The 26,704-nt window shown below is 36.7% G+C and overlaps 1 protein-coding gene across 5 annotated transcripts in view; it reads right to left on the reverse strand.

Annotated features, from left to right (window-relative positions):
- The window catches only part of CPEB2 (cytoplasmic polyadenylation element binding protein 2), a 54,438-nt gene that overhangs the window by 1,933 nt on the left and 25,801 nt on the right, over positions 1 to 26,704 (reverse strand). For 2 of the 5 annotated variants that reach the window (XM_071743929.1, XM_071743932.1), the window contains exons 6-12: positions 21,516 to 21,539; positions 17,595 to 17,765; positions 15,780 to 15,869; positions 9,012 to 9,130; positions 8,613 to 8,727; positions 6,592 to 6,773; positions 1 to 2,138 (exon numbers count right to left, since the gene is read on the reverse strand). The exon at positions 1 to 2,138 is cut by the window's left edge and continues 1,933 nt beyond it. In XM_071743929.1, coding sequence (XP_071600030.1) covers positions 1,911 to 2,138; positions 6,592 to 6,773; positions 8,613 to 8,727; positions 9,012 to 9,130; positions 15,780 to 15,869; positions 17,595 to 17,765; positions 21,516 to 21,539 — 929 coding nt within the window. In that variant the 3' untranslated portion in view covers positions 1 to 1,910. The remainder of the gene's footprint in view (positions 2,139 to 6,591; positions 6,774 to 8,612; positions 8,728 to 9,011; positions 9,131 to 15,779; positions 15,870 to 17,594; positions 17,766 to 21,515; positions 21,540 to 26,704) is intronic. The other 3 variants (XM_071743930.1, XM_071743933.1, XM_071743931.1) reach the window with 2 other exon arrangements.

Consider the following 26,704-nt stretch of genomic DNA (forward strand, 5'->3'; position numbering starts at 1 on the left):
ATATTGTACAGTACAAAAAAGCACACCGTAGACAACCAATATAAGATCAACACTTTGCTTACATGAAGGATTGTCCCAAGGGATTGCCAAGAACAACACCCTTGTAATTTCAACTCTAGCATCAGGCTCTTAATTCTGCATCACAACTGTTGAGTGCTCTCTTAGACTGCAGAATGACTCTTTGTTCTGTTAAAAAGTAGGGGCTAGTTGCACTAAAAATGCTCTGAGATAGACAAAAACACTGCTCTGATTTTCTTCTAGTGTTCCCTTCAATATTGCCTCTGTCCTAACTACCTTTGTTTTGCAAAACCTGCAGGTTGTTACTACAACTCCTTCATTAAAATAAAAACACTACCCTTGACTGTCAAGTAGCTACTTCTCATGCAACAGTGACCCCAGTTTGACAGAAGACCACAACGCACACAGGTCAAACATGTAAGCAAGATATTATTTTTTTTTTTTGCCTTTTTTTTTTTTTTTTTGCCTTTTTTTTAAGCCAAATTTCACTGTTGTCTTAAAGGTAAAATTTAGTTTGTTATGCAACTAGCCGTCTGTATATTACACCTTCTCCATTTTGACTTTATTTAAGATTTAATTTCTAAAGCGTTACACGTTGTCATCTAAGTCTATTTTTGTATGAATTTGTCATGAGTTTCACATTTGGTGACTGGTTAGCAGTGTGCTGGCCATCTTTGGTTTGTAGAGGAAATCTTAACCATGAACAATCAAGGGGGCTGAAAAGAAACTTTTTTTTTTTTAAATGCTAGCTTTTTTTTTTTTTTTTTACTCAAACTCGTATCTATACTACGTCACGCCACGTTAAGTAGAAGCACACGTCACAAAATTGCACAGGGATTACAATATTACATCCAGTCTGCATAAAATTGAATTCCACTACTGACCAGGTCACAAAATGGCTGCACTTTCTAGTCTAAAACTTATTTGCATATTGTACACATGTAGGACATTTGTTTTACTTCAGTCACAATAATGCATGCAAGTTCGTTTTTTTTTTTTTTGTGTTTTTTTGCAACAAATTTTGTAAATTTGCTCATGCTACCTAGTTTCAAGAGAGCCTTTTTTTTTTTTGTTTTGAACATCTGCAATAACTCACCTCTTGTTAATTAATAGTTCTAGTGCATGCATATGGTGTATACAGGTAAGTAAACATGCAATTTTTTTTCACATTCTAAAACTATGGCAGTTTAGGCCATATTGTGCTGCCTGCATTTAATCTGTAATGCAGTGTGTCTTAAACGTTTCAATCCCGTATTAATAGGTGGCATTACACATAACACCTATATAGCAGCAAAGCTAATACAGCTTGTGATTAAAAATGTTTAAAAATAGCTAATAAATCAGATTATCTTGAGGTATTATTTCTTGCAAGTCAAAATGGAGAGCAAAAAATCAACCCTAATTTTTAGTTTATGTATACACTGAAAATAGCAACAACAATAAAAATAAGTTTTTTGTAGCAGACATATTCCATCTTCACTATTTTGCTACCTTTGGTAAATTACTGGGGCAGATCTTGAAGTTAAAAACCCATGTTTAGAAATAAGTGCACGCTTCACCCACTAAATATAGCAGCAGACTGTGTGCCCCTACGCAAAAAACATTCTCATATCTAGTTTTAACTTTACATATAAAAATAACTTGGAGAAAATACAAAAAAACATTTTATTTTAACATGAAAATATCACAAAAATTAGTAAGCCTGAGATGTAGGGTTTTGGTGAAAAACAAGAGGCTCGTAGTGTTTTGGCTGCTGATAAAAGATGCATGTATTGATAGCTGGGGTGAAAAGCAGAAGAATGCACTTATTTCTTCTGCATGTCAGTTATCTTCAAACACAGTAAGCCACATGCACCCTTTCTTTCCTCGTGGAGATTGCTGGGTCCCCGTGTTTAATTCCAGCGGAAGTGGATCTGGCGCGGGCGGTCAGCCCCCTCCTTTACCAATGGCTTATGGAACTCACGTCCTGCACGAGAGTGGATGTTTGCCCAGCAGAACTCACAGTAATACTGCAGGCAAGTGACATTGGCACAAAAGAAAGGAGCAAACTTCCCACCGCATCGTGCGCCCTGGCACTCGTCGCACATCTGGTCATCCAACACGTATGGCTTTACCTCCACCTGTTGGGGGGAAGGAGAAAGGAGGGTAGTGAACACCTAGTCCTGCTTAAAGCTATAAAAGGGCATTAACACCCGATCTTACTCAAAGCTATAAAAGGGCAACCAGGTTTTCCTGCTGGGAAAAAACCCACCTCAAAACAGGCTTCTGAAATCGGAGCTATCAATGGTTTTATCTAAATCATCGGTGATTAGGGTTTGTCTTTTGTCAACTACAGTTCTAGGCATACAGAAAAAGCTGCATCAGAACTGCCCCTGAATTTATTCTGCAAGCGTGGCCTTGTAAATGATAATATGGAAGGATGTGTAGAAAAAAACAACAAGCCAAAAGGTCTCACAACCGATCTCATCAGCTACAAAATGGAACGCAACATGACATCCAGTTCTACACTGGATGTGAAAAAATATCTAACACACAGGAATATAACCATTTATATATTAACCTTTGATTTTAAAAAAAAAAAAGTTTAGGACTCTGCATGTTCTGCTTTTGTGTGCAAACTGAAATTACTTCAGGCTGGAATACAGATCACTCCTGCTGCCTATAAATTCACTGTTTCTAAAATACGGCCAAATTCAGTGCTATTTAGGTTTTGGTCACCTATCACTGTTCTTTTCCAGGTTTTAAGCTGCACAGAAATTTGTATTTAACGTGCTGCTGAAAATAATTTTGGAAGACTATGTTGCAAGCCTACAGAGCACCAGGAACACCTGTCTTACACAGCTTCTTTCTCCCAAACTCATCTGACTGCCAGAGCGGAAAAGTGGCAGGGATCCAGGGGTACATTTGCATTATGTCTTTGAGTAACTGCACTGTTACAGACTGCCAGCAGACAGGAAGGACAGCTCCATAATAAAACACAAAATGATCTGACTCCATCATTAAGGAATGTATTGTTGTCTTCCACACTTTTTTTTTTTTTTTTTTACTTTAAAGATGGTATTTTCGTCCGTTCGTTGGCAAGAAGAGTTATTCTAATTCATGCTAAAACTCAGTGCTGGAAAGACATGTTTTTCTGAGATGCTTTTACCTGAGAAGAATGCTACATAAACACATGGACTTTATGAAGCATACTCAGAATAGGCTTAAAATAATAAGAATTTTAAAGTCCTCTTTTTTCCAGTGTGTCCCCAGAGGCAAAAATTTACACATTGGACCCACCAAGAAGTTTTTAAGCAGAAGAATCTTCATTTTCTCAGCTTCCAAAGCAGAAGCCATACTTGACATGTCAAATGCATCTATGTTTAAAGCAGAGTATGCTTCTTCCAGTAATCTATATTCAGAACAACCTCTACTTCTTGTTGAGCTACCACGACCTGTCTTATCACAAATTATACTCAAACTTTCCAATAAACAGCTATCTTAGGCATTAACTGGGTTTGGGGTTCAAAATTACTGAAAGCTTGAAGCAGCAGACATGTCAAGCTGCATCAATGCACCAAGATCAGTATGAAGATGATTCCAGATGTATTAGAGAAACATTTTGGGGAAGTTACATGAAGTGGATGCAGGCTGCTGGCATATGAAAGTTAACAACACTTTTAAGGACTTGTTTAAGAGTTTCAACTACAAACAAATTTCAGAGTGTTTGGAGCTGAGCTTTCATATATGATAAAACAGGATGAGAGGCACTTTACTGAAGAAAAACATCTGTTAGAGAAACTAAACACATCTACACATCAAAAGAGCTTCAGAGGAGACCTGGAGTACTTAGGTAAGGAAGAAGTTAAGATCACAGACAGTATTTGTTAAGTGGCTGTGGCACTAGAATTTCCAATTATGGCACAAAAAGGAATGTGCAAAAAAAGTGATAAATACTGTAAAATTTAAGGAGGATGAACAGGTCAACTGGAAAACTTAACAATGAATTTCACATAACTGGCTATGAAAAGAATGTGAAAGGACAGCAGACCTACTGGATATAACTGGTATAGAAAGGCTATGCTAAGGTAAAGGGTAAGAGAAGAGCCTGACCCTAAGATTTCAGAGAAATATATAACCTGGCCAGTGAAATATATTTCACTGGCCAGCATATGAGCACCTTTAGCATGAAGGCAGTATTTGAAGTAGGACTATCCTCCTCATTTACAAAAACTGGTTTACAGATTCATACAAATTGTTTGCTTATCTTTACATCTGCAGCAATACTGATTTCAGAAAATTTTCAGACTGAAAAGGCATTAATGTATCAACTCCATAGAGTGAAAAACTGCTTCTGAAAATAGTTTTTGTCATGCTTTCAGAAACAGCTAAGATCTAAGGTATTCCCTAAAAAGAGGCTGTCCTCTGCTGCTCCTCAGAAACACAAATAATTGGTCTGTATAAATATATGTAATCATATATAACACTAAGGATTGATCATGTGATTTAATTTTAGATGATGATTTTAAAAATAACAATTAAACTCTCTTTCAAATTAGTTCATAAAACGTCTCCATCATAAAAGTTAAAACCCAAATTTATTAAAATTCTTAGATTTGTTATTGCCGTATTTTGCAAGCGAAACACCCCACGGGTAGAACATATTTTGAACAAGAAAAGTACAAGGATTCTAATAAAGTGCCCAAAATTTGAGACCTTAAGGAATATTTTAATTAAAAAAATAATTTTCAAGAATTATAAAAGCAATGCTGAAGAAGGAACACAAATTATAACAATGAAGAGTGAGAATTTCAAGATTTAAAGAGAAATCCTACAACTTTCTTCCTTCTACCCCTCAACATCTCCAGCTCATGAACAACTATCTCCTGACACTAATTACCTGTTTCTTTTTTTGTAGTGATTGAAGAAAAACATTCGACTAATTGAGTTTCATGGCTGTAACTCAAATGCTGGTCATCTGAAATCTGATATTTAGAGTAGATTTTGTGGGCTTTTTGCCCTCTTCAAGCTCTCAGAGGCCTGCAGCACATCACAGTTTTACTGGAGATGGACTGTCCTTTCCTCTTTAAATACTTCAGCATTGTATCACACATTAACAAGTTATAACCCTTTCTCTCCAAAGAGCAAGCACTGCCATTTCAGGTGCCTACTTGGCATCTGAAGAGCCCTTAAAATCTCTGGTGACCTATCATCAAAAAAAAAAAACCAAACCAACAAACAAATCTACCTGGATGTGCCTCCTGCCCTCTTTTTTCTTGTAAGAGATGGCACTGCCTGTCTACCTTACACTTTTCTACTGATAGGACACTCCCATGGGAAGAAAAAGACCAAGATTTATTTGTCCCCTAGAGATCAAGTCCATGTCTCCCACCTTGGGGGGAGGGCTAATTTGATGGGATCAAATATTCCACCTCTATTTTTCAAGTTAGGTCACTTTACAGCCAAATGCACTGTAGATGGCTCCTGAAACCTGAATACCTGAATTCTGAAGCTAAATCACCCATTTAGCATTTCTTTCAAAGGAGTTGAGGATGCTGGTCCTTATTCCTACTTTGGCCAAATATTGAAATAAAAGAAGATTAATAGTTTTATTTCCTCTCACAGTCACAGTGTAAAAACATTTTTCCTGTAACACCATTAGCCAAAAAATAGAGCTGCAAGTCACAAGCACAGCAATCCCACCTGCAATAAGCAACCCTTGCATTGCAACGTGAAGCCTGGGTTCCCTACCTACATTCAAAACTCACTCATTCTCTGGAAAGGGCCATCTTTGGTGATTTCAACTCACTAGGCATCTGATATCTGAGGGACAGATATAAAGCTCTATTACTCTGCCTATTTGAAAGGAGAAAAGCACATGCTACCTCCCTACAGCAGACTTTTTGTTAACTGAACTACTTTCTTTTTCCCATGTCTTTGATCTGTAGAGGAGACTGGACCTTGAACTACTTTACTTACCTAACCCTTCTTCCCCTAAGACCTTTTTTCTTTTTTTTTTTTTTTACAGAACACCTATTAATATCAATTACTACCTCTGCAGCTCTTGACATCAACAGCAGCAACACTTAAAACTGACATAATTTAAATGCCTGTTTTCCTTGCTACCCTTTTACTTCTAATTAGGAGTAAAGAAGTTCACTAGTCTTCTTAATACAGGTTAGTTTTGCTTTAGCTGTTAATAAGCATCTGTAGCACCCAGAAATGCACGTCAGTAAATACTTCAAAGACCTAAACAGAGAGGGTAAGACATTTTGTACTTTAGGTACTGAGCTTGATTGATTTTCTGAAATGTTGAGCACTGACAATAATGGCTGAAATGAAGGGCAGCTGCAAATATAGGGCTAATCTGAAACCAATGAACCATTCCTAGGAATGACAGAGGAATTATCCCAGTGTTTGGATTCATTAGAACGAGGAAGAGAAAAAAAGATTTTCAAGCCCTTTGCCCACACACCACACAACATCAGGAACTCCAGAATGTACAGCACATATGGTCTAAAGAACAAACCCTGAGAAGTTCCTTTATAGATCATCACTATGGGTTTTTTTTAAAAAACTTTCTGAGTAACTTACTCGTTTATCAATATCGCCATGCTGAAGTTGAACAAACCGAGCACTGATGGCAGCAATGTAACTCTGCTGATTGGAAAAAGCAACACGTCCAGCACCTTTTGGGTATTTCAGCTCAGGGTCAGTATCAATTCCTGCATAACAGACTCCACCATAGAGACGGTCCATGATCATAGCCAATTCCACTAGTAGGAAACAAAATAATGCTCATTTGAACTGTTTTTTACAGTACGAACTTGATAGGATAAGCTTGCACTTGAAAATATTAAAAAAGTTAAATTTAAATTCATTTTGCAACAATCTATATGACAGCAATAACAAAAAATATAAAAACATATTCAATAAGCTATGAAAAGCTCAGCAGACAGATCTTTCACACTGTGGGTACATACATCCAAGCAACAATAGAACTGTGAGTCCTTGCAGTCCTTGATAACCTGGAACTGAAATTCCAGGGCAGTTTTCTTCAGGGGATTACAGCAAAAGACTTTTTGGGCAGGCATGGAATGTTAGCTGCATAAAATAGATCTATGTGCCACAAATTCCTTGGTGCATGTTCTCTGTCTGTCCTAATGCTCTATGTCCTACTTGAATTTAAAGATGCAGTCAGCAACTTTTCATTGGCCACACAGAGCTTGATTATCTCCACAGTGCTACACTTACCATAGATACTGAAGTTCGTGGAAACAAACATCTTAAATTTTACAGATCAAGTATTTAGCAAGCCTCTGGTAATAGTTTATACTGAGTTCAGTTTTGCAACTCATTTCAGTGGAAAATACTATAATGTATTAGGGTATAAAGGTGTCAGCAGTCACTGCTGTTCAAGAATTGTTTGAAAAGTCTCAAGTTTTACTGCTTTTGTGAGGGCATGATTCTTTTTTTCACAATGCCATGGAAGTTTTATTTTCTGTCATACTGGCCATTGGAAAGCTAAGCATAAGAATGTATCTGCTGAATGTATCACAGACATTCAGCACAATAATCTTGAGTATGTGGACTGAATCCAAAGAAAAATTAATCTGCAGTTGGAACTGTTTCTGTGCTCATTTACAGAGTTAGTACTACAGTCAAAAGTACAGTCTAAAAGTCAAGTAACAGAAAAGCTTGATCACTGCAGGTACATGATAAAAAAATTTAAGATTCTTACACTCCAAAATCTGCACTATCACTTATAGGTTCTCCTACATCTTCCGTGTGAAAGGGCATCTTTCCATAAGAATAATACTCATTATGAACCACACAAGACTAATGAAGTCCATTCTAGTAGAAAATGGAATTTAAAGCATTAAGTTATGTTTCTACTTTCAGCATTCACTTCAAGCTGCTTACTAGGAGGGCACCACAAAATATTGCAAATGGCTTCTGCAGTCAGTCTCACAAAGCAGACTGTCCAGGTTGTAGATCAGCCACTCCACAGCTACAGAAACATTCGATTTTTCCTTCATGCACTTTGACAAGAGTCTAGAAAGGGTTGTGGAACCTCATTTAGTATTTTGCCATGCAGATCTGTGCTAGCTCTCTGCACTTCTTCCTTTTTCCCTCTATTCCTACTTCAACCACTCAGTCATCACCTGTGTTTTTGCTTTGCCCATAGAAGCAAGAGGAACTGCAAACTGATACCAGCAGAAAAGCAGAAAATTGCAAACAAGTACAAATAGAGCTTCACATGCTCATGGAGCATGGCAGAAAGGGTTTCACAGCAGTACTTTCAACTCTTTCATGACATAGTTTTTATTAGAATTTTGCCAGTATGATCAAAATATTTTCTGCAGCTTATAGACATGTAACAGTTCCCAGTAAACCACAATGACAAACAGTGTTTCATGGCCAAAGTCAAATGAAAAGTTACTAGACAAAGGTATGAATACACAAATATTGTACTGTGGTTGTAACTATGATGACATTCTTCTATTTTTATATGTACATATCTGGATCACCCCACACATATACAAAAGTATAACATGTCCAAACTATTTCTTATAATCTCCTACTTTTAAAAAGTAGCAAGAGATTATACTCACCAGCTCTTAAAGGTCTGGGGACTCCTCCAACAAAAATTGTTTTTCGAGGATCAAGAGGCTGGGAACCATCCATCACAAAGTCACTGTCACTTAGATTCCAGGGACGGATCTGAACCTATTAAATTGGGGAAGAGAATAATCTGTTACCTTCAATTTCACTACATCATGGATGCTCATCAGCCTCTACACACTGTTAGACAGTCACAGCCCCATTAGTTTGGCATGGCTGGGTGCTCCTTTAATCCTTCAATACACTACGATTTTAAAATCATCCAACTGTTACAGATGTTGAGCTCTGCCAACAAGAGTTTGCTTTTGATTATTTTCATCCTCATCATTTCAAATGCAGCTTCAGACAGATGGCATCCATAGCCTGCAGGCCATCTACTGTTTACTTACTGGTTTGTCCTTGATAGTAGGACTGGAAACACACAGATAGAGCTTTCCATCTTCTTCAATGCAGGCATCAATCAGGGCCTGAACAGAACTCTCTTCTTGGAACAGGAGGAATGCATAACCTGGGGGAAAAAAACCAAACAAACTAACTGGTATTTTTTCTCTTTATTTTTCTTAATCATTTTTGCCAGTGACTTTTCCATATGTGTGTTTACTCCAAAAGTAAAGTTAAACTCATTCTTTGTTTTCAGTTGTCATCTTTAACTATACAGAACCTTGCCATTACCAAGAGAACTCCAGGCATGTACTTCTTCTATCCTTTAAGTATTTGTCAGAAGAGACTAAAAACTAAATGAAAGCAAAGATGTCTGCTCTATCATGTACTTGAAGGTTGGGCTGAGCAGAATTCACTGGAAGCAATGGACATTATACAATGAAAATCCGACTTGGCACAAATGACTAATCTCTATTCTAGAGATTAGATCAAAGTACTTTGTTACATAAGTGACCCAGCAAACCTCCCAAACACTACAAAAATAGGAATTAAAATGCTTATTTAATGCTGCAGTAAAAACAAACAGTCAGACAAGTGAAGAACCTCACATCTTAGAATATTTCAACACAGGATAAGGATATACACAGAATTTGTTACCTTAGAGGTGCCTGACAGCACAAACAGGGCTCTATTTAAAACGAACTTTAAAAGCACTACAAATCCAAATTTCTTTCTCTGATTACTACCAAATGTGGAATTTTCACACGAAGTTGTTTTATTACTTGGATAGAAAAGTAAATACTGAAGCAGCTGCTCTAGAGTGGGCTTGGCAAGAGTGTGGCTGCTTTACCAGGTATTTTGGAACTATGCTGTTTTTCTGAGAGATGCTAATTAGCCACGGGCAAGTTCTGATTGCAAACAGACAGGGTAGGTCACCAAGGCAAAGACTGAAGGTTGTATCTGGAAAAGCATTAAAGAACTGATGTGTTAAGAAGAACATATGGTTAGAGAAACAAACGCACGACTGATTTTAGATATATGGGAACAAAAGTAGGATTTAAAAATCCTATCCTGTCCTTCTAGTAACTTGTATCTCATTTCTTACCCCTTATACCACAGTCCTAGCACAGCTACCTATGAGGGGCACATGACAAAGTTTTATATATTCTATATTTTAAATGTAAATTCTATTTAGTTTCCTAACACATGTGCTGTAAGGACTCTTTGGACTTTGGCTGAAGCATTTCTCTGCTGAAAAATATTTTTTAGTTACGATCCGCTTACCTGAAGCTTAATTAGTAATTAGACTCAAAATCTGTTTTAATGGTGGTATCTTTCAGTATTTCTCTTGGAATTTCAAATCCACATAGTACCCACACAAAACTCACTCACTGAATCAGGGCATGTGCAGCCTGGCATGGGTGAGACCAGAGAGGTGTCACTGTCCTTACTTGTGTGGATGTCAGGAACACACATTCCTGTTTGAATGGAGAGCTCAGCAGAAGAGTGATGGGAGTGCAAAAACTTAGTTTATCAAGGGTAGGGCTAAATACACAATACCAACTCAGGGATCAGACATACAAAGCAGGACTTGCAGCCAAAAGTGCATAAAATAATTTGCCAGATGCTGGTCTGGGTTCATCCCCTTTGGTTTTAAGCATCAGATGGGCTTGTGTTATGAATTTAGCTCCACTACTCCCCTTCTGAAGACAGAGAGAAAGTCAGGGTAGAGCCTATGATGACAAATTGGACTGCCTGTAGTTTTGCTCCACAGCTCTTGTCCTTTGATGCATTACAAAGCATTTTAGTTTGCTCCCCGAGTCTAGTCTGGAGGAAAATAACCAGTTCTTCTGGAGAAGAAACCCAGCAAGAGAAGATTATTTGCTGAGGTCTCATATTTTATAGCCAGACACAGCCAATCCCTTTCAAAAAATGCTAAACCTGTATTGCCAGCACACAAACTTGCCCTGCACCAGGGTGCATTTCCTGGCAAAAATAAATTCTGTATTGGCCACAGATTTCTCCAAAGAACACCAGTTACACAGGCTACCAGCATATATTCAATAGCTAGGAAGTGTGTGCAAAGGGAAACTACACTCTTATGTTTGGTATTTGACATAGACATCATACATTCAGGCTTCTCTTGTAACTACAGCTACCACATGCCAACAACTGTGTGAAACAAACTTTATTTTTGCCCATTTCTGCTTTCTCCATATATGTTTTTATTGGATTATTTTTCATCTCTACATCCATAGCCCATGAACTATTGTGATGCCTGAAACACCACACAGTGGTGGAAAGCCACATGCATAAGAATGATGAAAAAGATCAAGTGCCCACTGAGTCTTTTTGGAATTGTGCTGAACTACAACAGCCACGTGTGACAGAAGGCAGATGTCACAGTGCAACATGGCAGGATCAAGAGTAGGTGTTTTATTTCACTACAAAATAGCTTAGCTCCCCAGCTTCTTGTGTTCTTGGTGTACCACATCACTCAACTTTAGCTTCACACCCAAGAGCAATCTGAGTCTGCTTATAATGGAAAAGCAAAGTTCCTCTAACAGCTCAGACCTTTGGGTCACATGCACACCAGCAAGAGCAGGTCATGATCAGGTATCACTTGCCAAAAGTCAAAGCTTGTATGTTTTGTATGTATTTCACAAGGCAGAAAGTATTAGATGAAACAGTCATATAAAAATTTCTTGTGTGCAACCAGAATTTACACTCCTGGCAGAGACAAAGTTCAGGTAACCCTGGTTAGTGCTGATCACTTGGTTAAACTCCACTGCATAACACTGGAAATAATGCTCCTGTTTTCAAAGGAAACTAGTGTGGGTGACTTTGATAATACCTGCTCTCAGAAAATTACCTCAAATAATACACAAATCTTTCTGGAAATGCTGACTGGCTTTAGAACTACATTACCTCATATCTAAAGATATTGCACTGGTTATAAACCTTGGAGTTGACATGTCTTAAAAAGAAAGAAGTGTATTTAGTTTCTTGGTCCTGTTTGGTTAACACTGGGTCAGCACTGGAAACAGAAAGCTCATTAGGTAAGTTGGAAGAATCCCAGCTGTATTACCAAATTAACCTTCCTAAGAATCAAAAAACTGCAACAAAACCACCAGCAACCCCCCTCTTCCAACCTATACAAAGAATCAGGGTTTTCATCTTTTGTATTTATTACATGAAGAACAAATAAAAAGCAAAGCATTCCAGAACAGACTCATAATGGTAGCTAAAATGGTTTTCTAAGCCAGGTATAATTTATTTCATAGCAATATGGAAGTTTACCAAAAGGAGAAAGGATGCTTCCTCTGCTATTTATACTCTGTGTAGAAATGAGAAAGTAGCTTTAAATTCCATCAATTCCAGTTAACTCCTGTTGCTAATAGCTTAGAGGAGGAGTCAAGAAATTAAGTGCAAGCAAGCATGGCACTGTCCATGCCATTCAGTGTCTTGTTTTGGGTTTGGTTCCTCTGCTGTCCTGACAGATTCTTCCCAGAGGAGACTAAAAATGGTCTCAGTGTAGTGCAACTTTCCCACAGAATGCTGAGCCTCAGCTTGAATCTTTAAAGAATCAAGTGTAAACTGCAGTTTAATACAGACAATGAATCCACATTTCACGATGGGAATAATACACATTTGGAAAGGACACACAACATTTAATCCATTTCTCTTTTTTAAGAGATCTCATCACTGTATTAATTAAATATAATCTTTAAAACATAAATCTTTCACTTAGTCAATTTAGTCAACTGTGATGGAGAATTAACTACAAAATACAGGCTGACACAATTATAATATAGCTATTAGCTGAGGCACTTTTGAGTAGAGTCAAGCAGGATTCACTTTAAGACTCAAATACTGATTTTTGGATTTCTGCAGTGACTGTTTAAGCTCCTACTGCAGTACAGAGATCCAGTTAATGCAGTCACTGGTGTCTGGATGGTTATTAATCTGACAAAGTGGGATGCAGAGGTGTCTAGCACCATTTATCCTCTATAGTGCCTTGCCCAACCTTCAGCTGGTGCTCCAGAAAGGTGTGAGGCTTCAGTAGGTACTGTTCCACATTTGCCAGACCTGTGTAAACCCTTTAAGATCTCCTCAGTTTGGGTAAATGAATCAAGCTCAATGTACTTATGTTCTGGTGACCTGAATAGCCCTCTATACTCCACAGACAGTACTGGCCAGATGCCCATGGGTTAAAGGAAGCCTAAACACTAATCATGCAGGGAGACTCTCAGTTACTTGCCTGAATCCAGAGTTCAGTCCTACCCACTGTCACCAAATAAACTGGTAACAAGTTAAACAGAACTGGGGTTTTGCCTCTTAAGCTGGAAACAGAACATTTTCAACCTGTTGGGTTTTTTTCTCACTTTAGAAGTGAAGAACCCTCAATAAATGAAGCTATTTCTTCAGCTGAAGGAAACAAACACCCAGACAAGTAGAAAAGGCTGAGGATACTGTCCTGTACAAATCAGATTATACTGTTTGGTACAGACTATAAATAGTAGAGAGCACACAAACAACTGAGCATACTTGGAAAGGCCACCTTTGGACTTGGGTATCCTCAGTGGTACCTTTGAGAGCTTCATTATCATAGGAAGGAGCCCTCACCTCAGCAAGTTGCTTTGGACATGTGTGTTCTTTCATCAAAAAATGTATTTGCCAACTCCATAATAACAGGAGTTATGATAAACAGTGGCAAGTCACAAAGGAAGGAACTCTTCATTTCAGTTGGCAGATCACTTACAGACTTTGTACTTTGATCTCAACAGAGTAATTTATTTTTTTTTTCTGCTTCAGAACAGAGTTTCCCTGTGAGATCAGAGTGAAGTTTTTAAAACTCTTGTTTTCTTCAGGTCTAATTTTGTGGAAAACCAATACAAAATGTAATTAGTTAAGAACAAGCAGTTGGTTTTTCTCAGGAGGCAGCCAGCCTTGACAGATCAGGACACTTTTTGCATTTCTCTGAGCAAGGAAATACTTATTATGAACTTGGCTTTCCCTCAGGACTTTCTGTAAGCACAGAGCCTGGAGGAAGAAACCACAGCCTAGAAAACTGAACAAGATAAAAAATAAAAAGCAGGCTGTATCTCTTCACCACAGGGAAGACTATTATGTAAATCAGTCCAGAACTGGATAATTCTGAGATGTCTTTGGACAGTAATACCATGTCAAATCTCTAATGAGACTGAAATAACAAAATATATATATATATATATGTACATATATATATATATATATATATGCTGACTTGACTCTAATGCAAACTAACAAATTAGACATTGGGAGACTAAAAAAACCAACTCAAAACCTTCTGTGGCTAGTATAGTATACATTTCAAAATGGCCAATTACTGATCAGTTTCAAAGCTTTCTTTATCATCTTACAAATACATGTATATACAGTTCTTGCCTGCACACACAAGTAATACTTAAAGAAGAATTTTAAAAGAAATTATTCTACAAAGTAATCATGGGTCATATCTACTGCATTGAAAAAAACCCAGTATATAATATAGTAATATTCAGCACCTAGTATTAAGCTGTATTTCCAGAGTATCTACAAAGAGAAACTTACATTTTACCCTGTATTTTAAGTGTGCTGGGCTATAGCATGGAACAGTATTGAACAATGTGGAAAACTGAAAATTACAATAAAATTTTAAGACTGAAGAACATTAAGTGCTATTAAATTTCAAATAAGGATCAGTTAATCACAAGAAATCCAATTCAACAGTTCACAACTGTTTCCTGAATTAATCAGATGAACAGACAGAAGTTCTTTCCACATTCTTTGCTTTTAAGAAGCTCTCCTTACAATACAGATTTTTCTTTTTGAAATGCTAATAATTACAATATTATTTAGAAATATAATTAATTTTATGATAAAAATGTAATTATAAATATTCCAACTATATCAAAACCATTAAATGAGGAAGTCTGCAAATTTATCCTCAGGATGTTCAGATGCTGAGACAAAACTGTTTCATTGGAAATGAATGCCAGAATCCATTCCTTTCAGGTAAAAATTTATCACATTTTCCCTCTTCTACAGATGCTGTGATATGCATTTTCCTCAAAGAATTCCTCACAAATTTATCTTGGTAACTTATGAAAAGCATATGAAGAAGCACTCCTTAGGATAATCAAATATAACCTGACAGTAGCTTTGTGTATCAGGTTGAACCATGAAAGCCTAAGTCTTAGACAAACCATGTAGCATCCCACGTAGTGTTCAAAACCACTACTGAAATGCTTTCAATTCCTTTTTCTGCTCTTTAAAAGAACATCTGGGATATCAACACTGTCCTTTAAATCCCCAGCATTGATGGTCAGATATATAAATGAAAAATCAGTTTACAAATGCACTATGCCTACTTCCAGGGAAAAAATGAATTGCTGCATTCTTTAAAAAATGAGTAATATCAGCACTTCTTTCATATGGATCACATTTCTGCATTTATTTTATATGTACCAATACATGATAGTACAGATGCAAATCCAGAATTTAGGATTAATGTCACATATAACTATGTAACACTGATCTGGTGTATGGGCAATCAGAACATGGAACACAACACTAAACCAACACTCTCCTGTTTTAGACTTGGTATGTAAAGGAACTATGTCTGAACCTGCAGAACAACTGCAGCATTAACTGTTCACAGGGATTGTAAATTATACCCTTTGGAAAAAGAGGAGACAGTTTCCCAGAGTAAGATTTGCACTCAGTGACAGGTCAAAACCTTCCAACAATCTTACCTTTTGGTGGAAAATAGGACTTGCTTTCTGCTTTGTGAGGCCAGTCTACTACCAAAGGCCCAAATCGTCTGAAGCTAGCAGTAATTTCATCTAAAAAGAGGCATAAGAGTTGCAATTAAAATAAATGAAGTAACTCAGTGAAAAAGTACTATTAACCAAAGATCTTTGTTTCTAAAAAAGGTTGACATTTCACAAAAAACCATAACCAAAACCAAAAAATCCCACAAAATTGCCAACTTTCATGAACAAAACCCATAAATAGACATAACTTCCAAAGCATTTCTGTTTACACAATATATTTCTGGTGATTTTAAGCTTACATTTGGTTTTTGGTTTTTTTTTTTTTTTTTGCTTAATAACAGGAGCATTTCAAAAGGATCAGGGTGGTGAAAGGAAGGTGTGGTACTTTCTTAAACACAGAATCTGGGTTGAATGCAGTTGAAACAATTTAATTTTTAGTGACGTGCAGTTTGTAGGCAGATACTCACAGAAGCACCACCACAACTGGCCTGCTACCAACTTCCAGCTGATACAATGCACAAATCAGGCAGAGAAACCTAAAACTGCCAATTTAGAGTTGCTTCTAACATGACCATGAATAATCCCACTGCAAGGTCTACTATGCCAACAGTAAAACTTTGTGGTGTCTTTCTATCCCAGCCACTCCTTCCTGTCATTGACTGCAAGAACCTTGGCCATAAGGAAAAATTAAACCACCCTGAATTCTACAAGAGCACTAAGTTATCAAATACAAATATGCTCTATTTCTTTCAGTCACGTCCTGCCATCAGCATACAAACAGACAGGGAAAAAATAAAGTATTTTCATGTGTATTTGCTTAGCATTTGTATTAAAAGGCAAAAGTGCACATATGGATAAGAAGCTAAAGTGTATATTAGAGAAAAAGTTGAAGTATATAAAAATAAATCCCTTCGTACACTGAAGAAGAGCATCAAACTGAAGAAGAAACCAAAATAAACTCTTTCCATATCAATTGTCTTTTCCACGTCCATGTTTTTTCCATGTTCATTAACCAGAGTGAGCTTATTTGGTTTGCAAGCTACCCCAGGATTACAATGATTCTTGTAAAGGGACTTCTGTTTACAAAGCTAGGGTGTAATTTACATTCATCTGCACAAGAGGAACCTAATATTGAGCAGCAGGATTACTTCAAATCAGCACCACTGTACAAGGGAAGTTCCAACTGCATCATGTAAAAATCTGAGCTTCTGTGCTCCATTTTATGTTCAGTGCATCACAGACTGCTCTGCAACTTGACCTTCCTCTGTCTTAGTTTCTCTGTTTATAAGCAGGAATAATATTAACCTTTCTAAGCCACTTGTGAGATCTTCAAGCAACAGTGAAATAGAATTTGAGACTCAATTACTAACAGAAGTTTCTATGAATAGAAAATAAAGCAGGAAAAGATAGAGGACACCATGAAGGGCTAAGATGTCTTTGAAAGGAGTATCAAGGTAAACAGGAGCACAAATAGTGCAGACATCACAGACAACTGAACCATCTCAAGAGAATGATATTATATATCATTATATTATGATATATATTATTATATCATTATATATCATTATATTACATTATATTATATTATTTTATATCATTATATTATGAATTATATATCTCAACATCAAATGATATTTTAGCTCATCATATCCATCAACTCTCATAAAACATATACCCGTAGCCTTTTACACCAGAATATTATTTTATTATTTTTTACTAATTCATTTAGGTTTTTCAAAATCTCTCCTCCTTTCTACCTCCAAAGTCAGCTTGCTCAGTTTTCAGGCAGCTCACCTTCATCAATATCTGGTGGAAGACCTCCAACAAACACTTTCCGAGAAAAACGCTCGATTCGTTCTCCGTTCTGATGAGCTGAGTAGCAGGTAGGGGAATTCAAGACTCCAACTTGATCACTGTGACCATCATCCAGCAAACCATCATCTATTGGGAAGAGGGAAGAACGGCCTTAAAAAGAAGAGATAATAATATACATTAAAATAATTTTGTGGCAGTACGTGGTTATAAGTAAGCGTAGAGAATGAGGGAGCAGCAGTCTGGAAAGTAAAAATGAAAATATCAAAGTATTAGAAAAGTATACATTAGTTTAAAGGAAAAATAGAGAAAATTAGAACTGTATTAAACTTCAAAAAGGAAATAAAAAATTGCAAGCTGACATCCCTGTAAGCATAATACTTCATACTGCATTATGTTGTAGTGACCTTGGTACATCCAGCAGGAAAGCAGTTATTTGTTTTTAAATAAAGAATTTTATTTCTGAAGGGATCATATTAAAAACTGCTTGAGTTTCATTAGTCTGCCTTTGGTTTAGCTTCAAGTTGAACTGGTAACTTCCATTACCTGAATGACTAATAAGAAAAAACTATGTATACAGTGAAAGTTTCAATCAGGTTTCTTTTCTTGTTTGAAGATACCTGATGCTGACAATTTAAGAATGGATTTAATTTTTTAAAAAGCAAAAGAGAATTTTAATAAATGTGCAAAATCTAACCCCTGAAAAATGAGTCACAATGCTGACTTATCAAATTTATCAAATTGACTCTCAAATTTACCCGTTTTGGAGGGAAGCCTTGTGGTGATTCCTAACATACATTAAGGTTATAGTTACCTGTAAAGCAAGTGTAAAACCTGAGAAGTTCACAGGATGGCTTTGCAAATCCAAGCTGATCAGAACACATGTATAGGTGGTGGGGAGGAGGGAAAAACCCTGTAATTATATCCCACTTACTCCCTTCTGTTTCATGTTTACAAATTTTGGAAAACTCCAAAAAGAAAAGACTCAAATGGCCAGGATATGCATCTTAGCTTATTCAGTTTTTTCACTGCTTTAGATGAGGAAACAAAGATTAATGGCAGTTGCAAATTCAGAACTCAGTTCCTTGTTTGCAAAGAAGTCCAAAAAGAAACAAGTTTTTTGAGGCAAATAAATACTCCACATCACCATTTCTTCTGAAGTGCAATTTTCTCTGTTCCTCTCTGACTTTTAAAGTATTATTAATTCAACTGTTTCCCATAAACAAGCTAGCAAACAAAACCAAAAGGCAACCCTGGGAACACTTTGGGGAAGCAAGTTCATTTTCCACCTCAAATAGCTGACTTCCAGATTTACCCACTGCAAATCTGCATGCAGGAGCTGAGCCTGCAGCACCTTAGCTCTGAGCCATACTGCAGACTCTAACTTGTGCTCCTTCTCAGGGCAACACTACCAAAAAAGCCCTGTAGGAACACATGAAGACACTGTGCTCATCAGTAGTATGAAAGCTATTTTCTTCCAGAAGATCACCTGAGAATCAAGTGCTTAAAGGCTGAAGAACAGAGAGCAAACATCATGACCAATGACCTATATATAGTGTGGTAATGCCTGATGATCATGATTGGGTAACTATTGCTGGAATAAAAATAAAATGCAGCAAAAATAGCAAATGAAAACACAATAGAAAACTAAACAACATAAACTGTCACCAAATAAAAGCAGGACCACAGGAGTGTCCTAAGTAACCAAGCCTGTAACTACAACATCTTTGTGGTGCCATTTCACATTTCTGTTTTCAGAAGGCATCCAACGGAGGGGAGTACAACAAAAGCAGAAAACAGTAACAGGGTCCTCCTTTTCACCAAGAATGGTGATTAATGTGTTTAAGAAAATGATCAGAGGAGAGCCAAGTGGTGGCATCCTTGCCTGCTGCCAGAAGGATGCATTCTACAGTGAGGTGACTGATGAGCAGAGTGCCTGGAGAAATGGAAGAATGAAACTGGTGCTCGCTGGGGCAGAAAAGTGAGAAAGCAAGAGAGACAAGAGAAAGCTGACACAGTTGGAAGAAGAAGTCAGGAAAACTCTCCTTGTAAATCACCTATTTAGATGGGAGAGAAGGAAGATCCTGCTGGGAAGACTGCAGCATGAGTAATGTGGATATGAGTTTCAGTGATGATGATCAATAGCAATGATTGCATCTCAATGATGGACACCAAGATGTGCTTTGGTTTGGTTAATCAATCAAGAAAAGGAGATATAAAAATGGATTTCTGAATTACTGATGTCAGTGACAGAGCTGTTGTATGTATATACACTTATACAGTTACATAGTGACAGTGAAAGGTAAGAGTGGTTAAAGAAAAAATTAAGTTTCAGTTTGGAAGAATTCACAGGAAACAGCAGAAATGGACAATTTAAGAATTTTCACTTATATTAGAGTTATCCTTAACACCCTGAATCTAAAATTACAGCAATTTAGCTCTATTATCTTGTAAAAAGCACCTCTGTAAGTCTCTATACTGCAAGAGAAAAAACTTAAATGACATAAAAGTGTGCCAATTCTAATAAACTTGTTGGCTTGAAAACACTGTAAAAAACACATTCAAGTGTGGGGTTTTTTTTGTTTTTGTTTTTGAGTTTGTGTTTAAAAAACACCACAGAAACTAAATTGAAGGGAAGTGTCTCTTTGGACCATGGAAATGATGTTCTGAGTTGCTCTAGAAATACTTCTTAGACAATGCCAACTGAACACATACACAACTATATGGAGGGGAAAAATAATCAAAGAACCTTCAGAATATTTTTTACCCACAGACCAATGCTGAAATCTAAGAACAATGAGAATCTAGGGCCTTCTTCCTTGTACAAATTAAGCCATCAGAACAAGTTCTGAAGTGATACTGGAGAGACCAGTTTTACTTTAATATGGGCCAAAAGCTCTTCAGAAAGTTGAGAGGACAATGGATGAACATATTTAAAGTAATACGATCCACCTGGATCCTAATATTTTTTTCCTTCCTCTTCACTTTTAAATGTGAAATTTTCACATTTCACTTTTAAATTTTCCTGATTTGTGCGCAAGCCCTTTTTTTAAACACTTGTTTCTTTTTGGTTTAAAACAGTGAAAAGAACTAAACAGAATCTGCCAAGAGTCACCAAAACAGGATTGCACTGTTCCACAGTGACCACGACCCAGCTCATCACAAGGATGGTGGTGAGGTCTAGTGGGAGGTGTCCCTGCCCATGCAGGGGGGTTGGAACTGGATGAGCTTTAAGGTCCCTTCCAACCCAAACTATTCTATGATTCTGTGATCACTCCACAACAGGGCTATGAAGTGATCAGTTATGAACCAATGCTGAGCCCAGGAGAGCCAACACGTGAAGTTTTGTGTATGTTGTGAACACTGAAAGGTACCAAGTGTCTTAATGTTCTTGCTACATATTTTACATGATCTTTACAACAACTGCAGGTCCCATCCTCATGTGCTGAAATTAAATCAGTGAGCATACATTGGCTTATACTACAAAAATCTGCTATTTTTACGAGCTGTAGTAGATTTCTTTCTAAGCTTATGAAAGGCTCTTAGTTTTTACTCTGCAGGCTATCAGTGCTACAGAAGCAAGAGAAGATGAGTTAGAACAACAAGCAAACTGTATGGTTTGAAAAGGGACAACGACTGCAAACAGTAGCCATTAGCATGAACCAGACTATGATTAGACCTACAGTGTTTCAACTGATTACAGGATTTGTAATTCAAATTCTATGAAGAAATCGATGGCCATAACAATCTGGACTGCACCCCTCCTTCCCTCACGCCCTCCATCTCTCCCACACTAAGACAACATGCAGCAAAGCATTTACAATCAAAAATCTGGATTAATTTTAATGATCAGTAACAGCTCAGTCAGAATTAATTGTACTGTAACAAACAGAAGTGAATTACCTCGTCTTCGCCCATAACTCCTTGCTGCATGCAAACAAAGGACAAATTGTAAAATGTCAAACAACTGTATCATGCCCACATACTAAAATATTTAAGATACAAAGAACCATGTGGGTAAAGCAGTAAAAATCTGCATCAGTACTTGTTACTGGGACTTGTAGATGAGAATGCATGGAGCTGAAGTCTCACTGAAAGAGCACACTGCTTCACTATTAAATTAACCTCAGCACCAGCTGTAAGAACATACTTTAAAATATTTCAGCATGTCTTTCTCCTTGATCTGAACTTGGTACATAAATTATGGTAACTTTGTAAATTCATCCTCACAAATGTGCTTTGTATCTTACACGAGTGTGTAAATACCAGGGTACCGAAATTGTAAAAAGGAAAATATTACTTCAAAAAGCATGTAGCCAGTGTTAAATTAATCACAGAAACATCCTGGTCCATAGAACAGTTTGTACAGTCCTTTGCAGTGACAATACAAATGCTATAAGCCATGACCTTCCTTTTTCATGAAAAGACCTAGCAGAAAATTAACTGCAAGGTTTTGTTTGAAACAAAAGACTCCTTGTGGCAGCAAACAAAATCAGGGCACAAGTCACAAGAAATAGCATTGTATCAAAAACACTGCACAAAGGCAATGCAACAATTTCTGACCCAAAGCAAGTATATCCAAGATTTTCCTAACTTTTGAGTTTTGCAAGATTCTTAAAGGGGTCACACTTATCATAGACTGCTTCTCTGCCTGAGGGATAGGAAACTAAAAATACCCAGAGTACTAATATAAAAACTATTAAGCTCTGCTTAACTTCTTAGTTACGTTTTCACAAAGTATTTTCAATTCCTCTTTCTCAGACTTTGCATCTGAGAAAAAATACTTGAATCATTACAGCACTGCAGAGAAACACCCAAAATAGAAAACATTACTATAAACCATAATGTTACAGCAACATTTAGGAACGAACATTACTTTGTCTTGGCATTACTGTTTTGATTTTACAAGATCTCCATACATGCATCACTCCCCAAAAAGCACCTTGGGTTCTGGGACACTGAAATACATGCAGCCCCAAGCTAATTGTTTCTTAAACATCATTCACTGGCCCGTTCTCATATTATTAAATACTTATAGCCTGGGAGCTCCTATTTGCACATGGTTTTTCCAATTTTTTAGTGAGTAAAATATTTTTCTTCCCTGTGTTACCTTGATCTCCTACTACTAGAAATTCAGTAAAATGCTTATGGAATTCTGAATCTCTCATTTCTTCTTCTTTAAAACTGTCAATTCATTACAGAATAGACACCATATTCCTGTCCAACTTGCATTTAACTTTCAATTCATTATCTTTCATCTGAAAGAATTACTCTTGAGGACAGTTTTGACCCTGAACTTCTTCAAATCCTCCAACTTCCTTCCAATAAACCACACCAGAAAAGCTCACTTCCTGAAAGAAAAATTTCCAAATGGAAACACCTAAATTCCCATTTCCCACATCAAAATAGAATTGAGAGAACAAAGGTATTCTTCTGTGTGATTAGAGGTCCCACCAGTTCCTGCTGCAGAGGGGGATTTGATGCTGAACTTCAGACTTGTTTTCCACTGGAGTCAGTGACACAGTTCTGTGTCAGTGTTGCAGCACGTACAAAGCTTTTCTGACTCTCAGCCAAAGTGACTCCCACATGGCATTAGCAGTAACCTCACCAAACCCTCATCTAACCTCCTCTAGGCTCTTTTTTTTTTTTTTTTAATTCTTTTTTTTCTTCCAGAAATAAAAGTGGAGTAACCACGTGCATCGCACTCACAGCAATGACTGCAATGCCAGGCTCTCTCTCAAAGAAGAATGCATATTCATCAGCATCTTTTGGAATTAATAAATTTTAATTATTAATAATTTTTTCTTAATAATTTTTCTCTACTGTCACTTATGCTCCTTTCTCCTCACAAAACCAGCTCAGGTCTTTTATCCTATTTACATAGTTAAGACAAGCTGATATGCAGAAAAATAATTGGTTACTGAGCACCTGAGCTGTTTTTCTTTCTGCATTTAAAAATAACCAACAGTAGTTCTAAGGAGAAATACAAAAGAGTTCTTAAAATGCTAAAAATACCCCCGTGCAATTCCACTTTAAAGGGCAGTTGCTGCAGTCTTTTCTACACAAGGAATTTACAATGATGTTTCAGTTTTCTGTGCCTTCTTTGCTTCAGCAAAAGAGTGAAATGGGAAAACAGCTGTACTTGATGTCACATTATCTGCTTTACTTGTATGGCAACACCCCTGATATTTATCTCCTTGTCCATTTAGATTGCAAAGTAGTTTGGGGCAGGGATTCTCTGCCATTTTGCATCTAGAAAAACATGATCCCACTCTGAGACATTCTGTAGGCCCTGCTGCAAAAAATGTAATCATTAATGTCAAAATGTATGTTTTTTTAAAACCTGTCTTTTTTTTTTTTTTCCTAGTTTTAGCTAGACTTTAAGACCACAGTAGAAGTACTGTAGGTAAGTTGTTTTAATAACACTAAGTACAAAGTTTTACTGTGACTAAAAATACAGCATTAGAGCAAACATATCCTATATCTTCATGAAACTTCAGCATTTTAATCTCTCCACATTACATATATAAACTTCCTTTTTGAGGGCCAGATGCTACTTGTGAAAGGTTACAGTGAATAAAACTTTCAGTACGTTGTAGGCAATGAGATTATTCTTTCTGAAGATTAGATTCCAGCAGAAATATTTCTGTATTTATTAAAATAACATGTGCCATGTCTTACACCTTTCAGAGCACATATGCTTACAGAGCATGTGGTCTGTATAAACAGACATATTATATGTCTTTAATTACAGCTACCCATGTAGGGTTTTTTATAGATGTATTTAATATATACATCTACACAATTAGTGCACATGCTTAGATAAATAATTGCAAGGGGGACAGCCCTTTGGAAAAGGCCAGACACTTTAGGCAAATAAATAATATACAACAAGAAAAAAGGAGAGATTAACTTCATCCTACCTGAACTTGCTCGAAGTCTAAGTCACACAGAAATATTTTTTGTACTGTTTAATCTATAAAGCTGGATACCTTAATTAGACAAAACCTCTGAAAGATTTCAAATGAGTGAGCAAATGAGACAGATTTTTATTCTAAGAAATAAATTAGGCAACACACAGAAGACATATAATGATGCCTACTAACAAGTCAAAAAACCTTGGAAACTTTCAACAGTAAGAGTGCTGTATATGCAATAAAGACATTCCCTTGTAATTAAATAAAGACATTCCCTTGCAGTTAAAACCTTCTGTTTCCATATTCCTGAAGTTACATATCAATAAGGCTTAAATCTATAAAAAACTAATAGCCTCCCCTTTCTGCAACTTCAGTCAGCTCAGACAGAAATGAGAAACAGAACACGCTTTTAGTGCATGTTTATCTAATATCAAGACAAGATAAATATAACTTTGCAGAAGCAATGCTATGACACAAATAGTGAATGTGTAATTTCTATTTTATTCAGACGCTCACTTCAAATAAATACCAGAGGTCAAGTATGAAAATATTTAAATAACTCATCTGAATAACTGAGACAAATTCAATATATGTTGTGTAACTACAAAAAAACTATCAGAAAAGCTTCCTATATTTCAAGATAACAACTAAATTTAGGATAGAAAGCAAGATAAAATACTATTTGTCCCTAACATTCCTGATTTAATGATCAAATGGTGACAGAGAAGTAATAAAGCCCTTTCCACTAATACTTGTCATTTAAAGAAATCCATAAACAATTACAGTAAAAATTTCCCAAGAGTCTGGAGGAAAGGAGGTAGGTGCCTAAATCCTGTTTCATTCTGTTGGATCTGGTGCTTACATTCTATTAAGATTTCTTTAGAAATCACACATTTATTGATTTTAAGGCTGAAAGAGATCATTATGGCCATTCAAGTTTGGCATCTGTAACACACTACAGAAACTCATTCAGCATTTCCTATATAGGAAGTTCAGTCACTTCTATTTGAGGCAAAACACTTTTTTTTTTTTTAAGCACAAACAGCCATAGGATCTTTGAGAAGGAGAATCTAATACTCCCTTGTGAAGCTAATCAAATGGTGAATTATGTTTCAACAGTCATTAAAATATTCCATTAATTAAACTTATAAAAAGGGGGGAACCCTACAATGGGGAAAAACACCCTACACTGCAATGAACTGGACTCCTGCATTATTACTTGCTACAGAAAGGTTCTCTCGAGGCTGAAGATTAAAGATGTCAATAAACCCATTCCAAAGTATCTTTTTTTGACATTTGAGAGATAACAGTTGATTAAAAATGCATTTCTTTTCTACAGCTTGAGCTGAAACAGATATATAATTATCATATATATAATTTATTAAAACATATAAATCAGCTTTCCTTTGGTTCATTTCATTAATTTAAATAATGAAAATTGTAAATATTAATATTAGGTACAGTTAAGTAAGTACAATTTAAATGAGCTGGGAAAGATCTATCATTTAAGAAGAGGAAAAACTAGCTAAAAATAAGTTTTATCTAGAAGTGCTTAATCTTAAAAGGGTTGAAGAATTCCAGTCTGGGCTCATGACAGAACCTTATTGGGATCCAGAGATAGCAGTCCACTAAAATCAAGCCAACTAAAGTCCAATGATGAATCTAGTGCTAAGTGTCAGTGCACACAGACATGGGCCCAGAATCCTTAAAAATTTTGCTATTTTTTCCATCATAAAGGTCTGGTATCCCTGCTCCTCCTTGTAAGTAAGAGACAAATTTGAGTCTCTGAATTATCAGCTCTCCTCTTCCCCTCTTCTTCCCTCCAAGGTAACAATTACAGCCACAGAAATCCATTTCAGCAGAGAAGGAGACTCAAGTCTGCAACTTGATGAGCAAGTGTTCAAACTATTACACTCATTACTGCACATTTGGAGGAAGCCCCTCGGTTCTTGCTAAGAAATAAAAAGGTTGTACAGAGTCTGAGGAGCTGGAGCTTCCCAGAAGCTGTTCCCAGAGCTTCTCCTTTCAAGCTGTAAGAAACTGGAGCCCAGACCCCCCAGCTTCAGGTGGCTCTGCATGGTGTCTGTGACTCACTGATGGGGATGTTCCATGTTCCAGGTAGAGCTTAAATGCCTCAGATCATGCTCTGAATTAAATCCTAAAGGGCACACCTGA

Source organism: Heliangelus exortis, chromosome 4 (assembly GCF_036169615.1).
Source record: "Heliangelus exortis chromosome 4, bHelExo1.hap1, whole genome shotgun sequence".
Classification (NCBI taxonomy): domain Eukaryota; kingdom Metazoa; phylum Chordata; class Aves; order Apodiformes; family Trochilidae; genus Heliangelus; species Heliangelus exortis.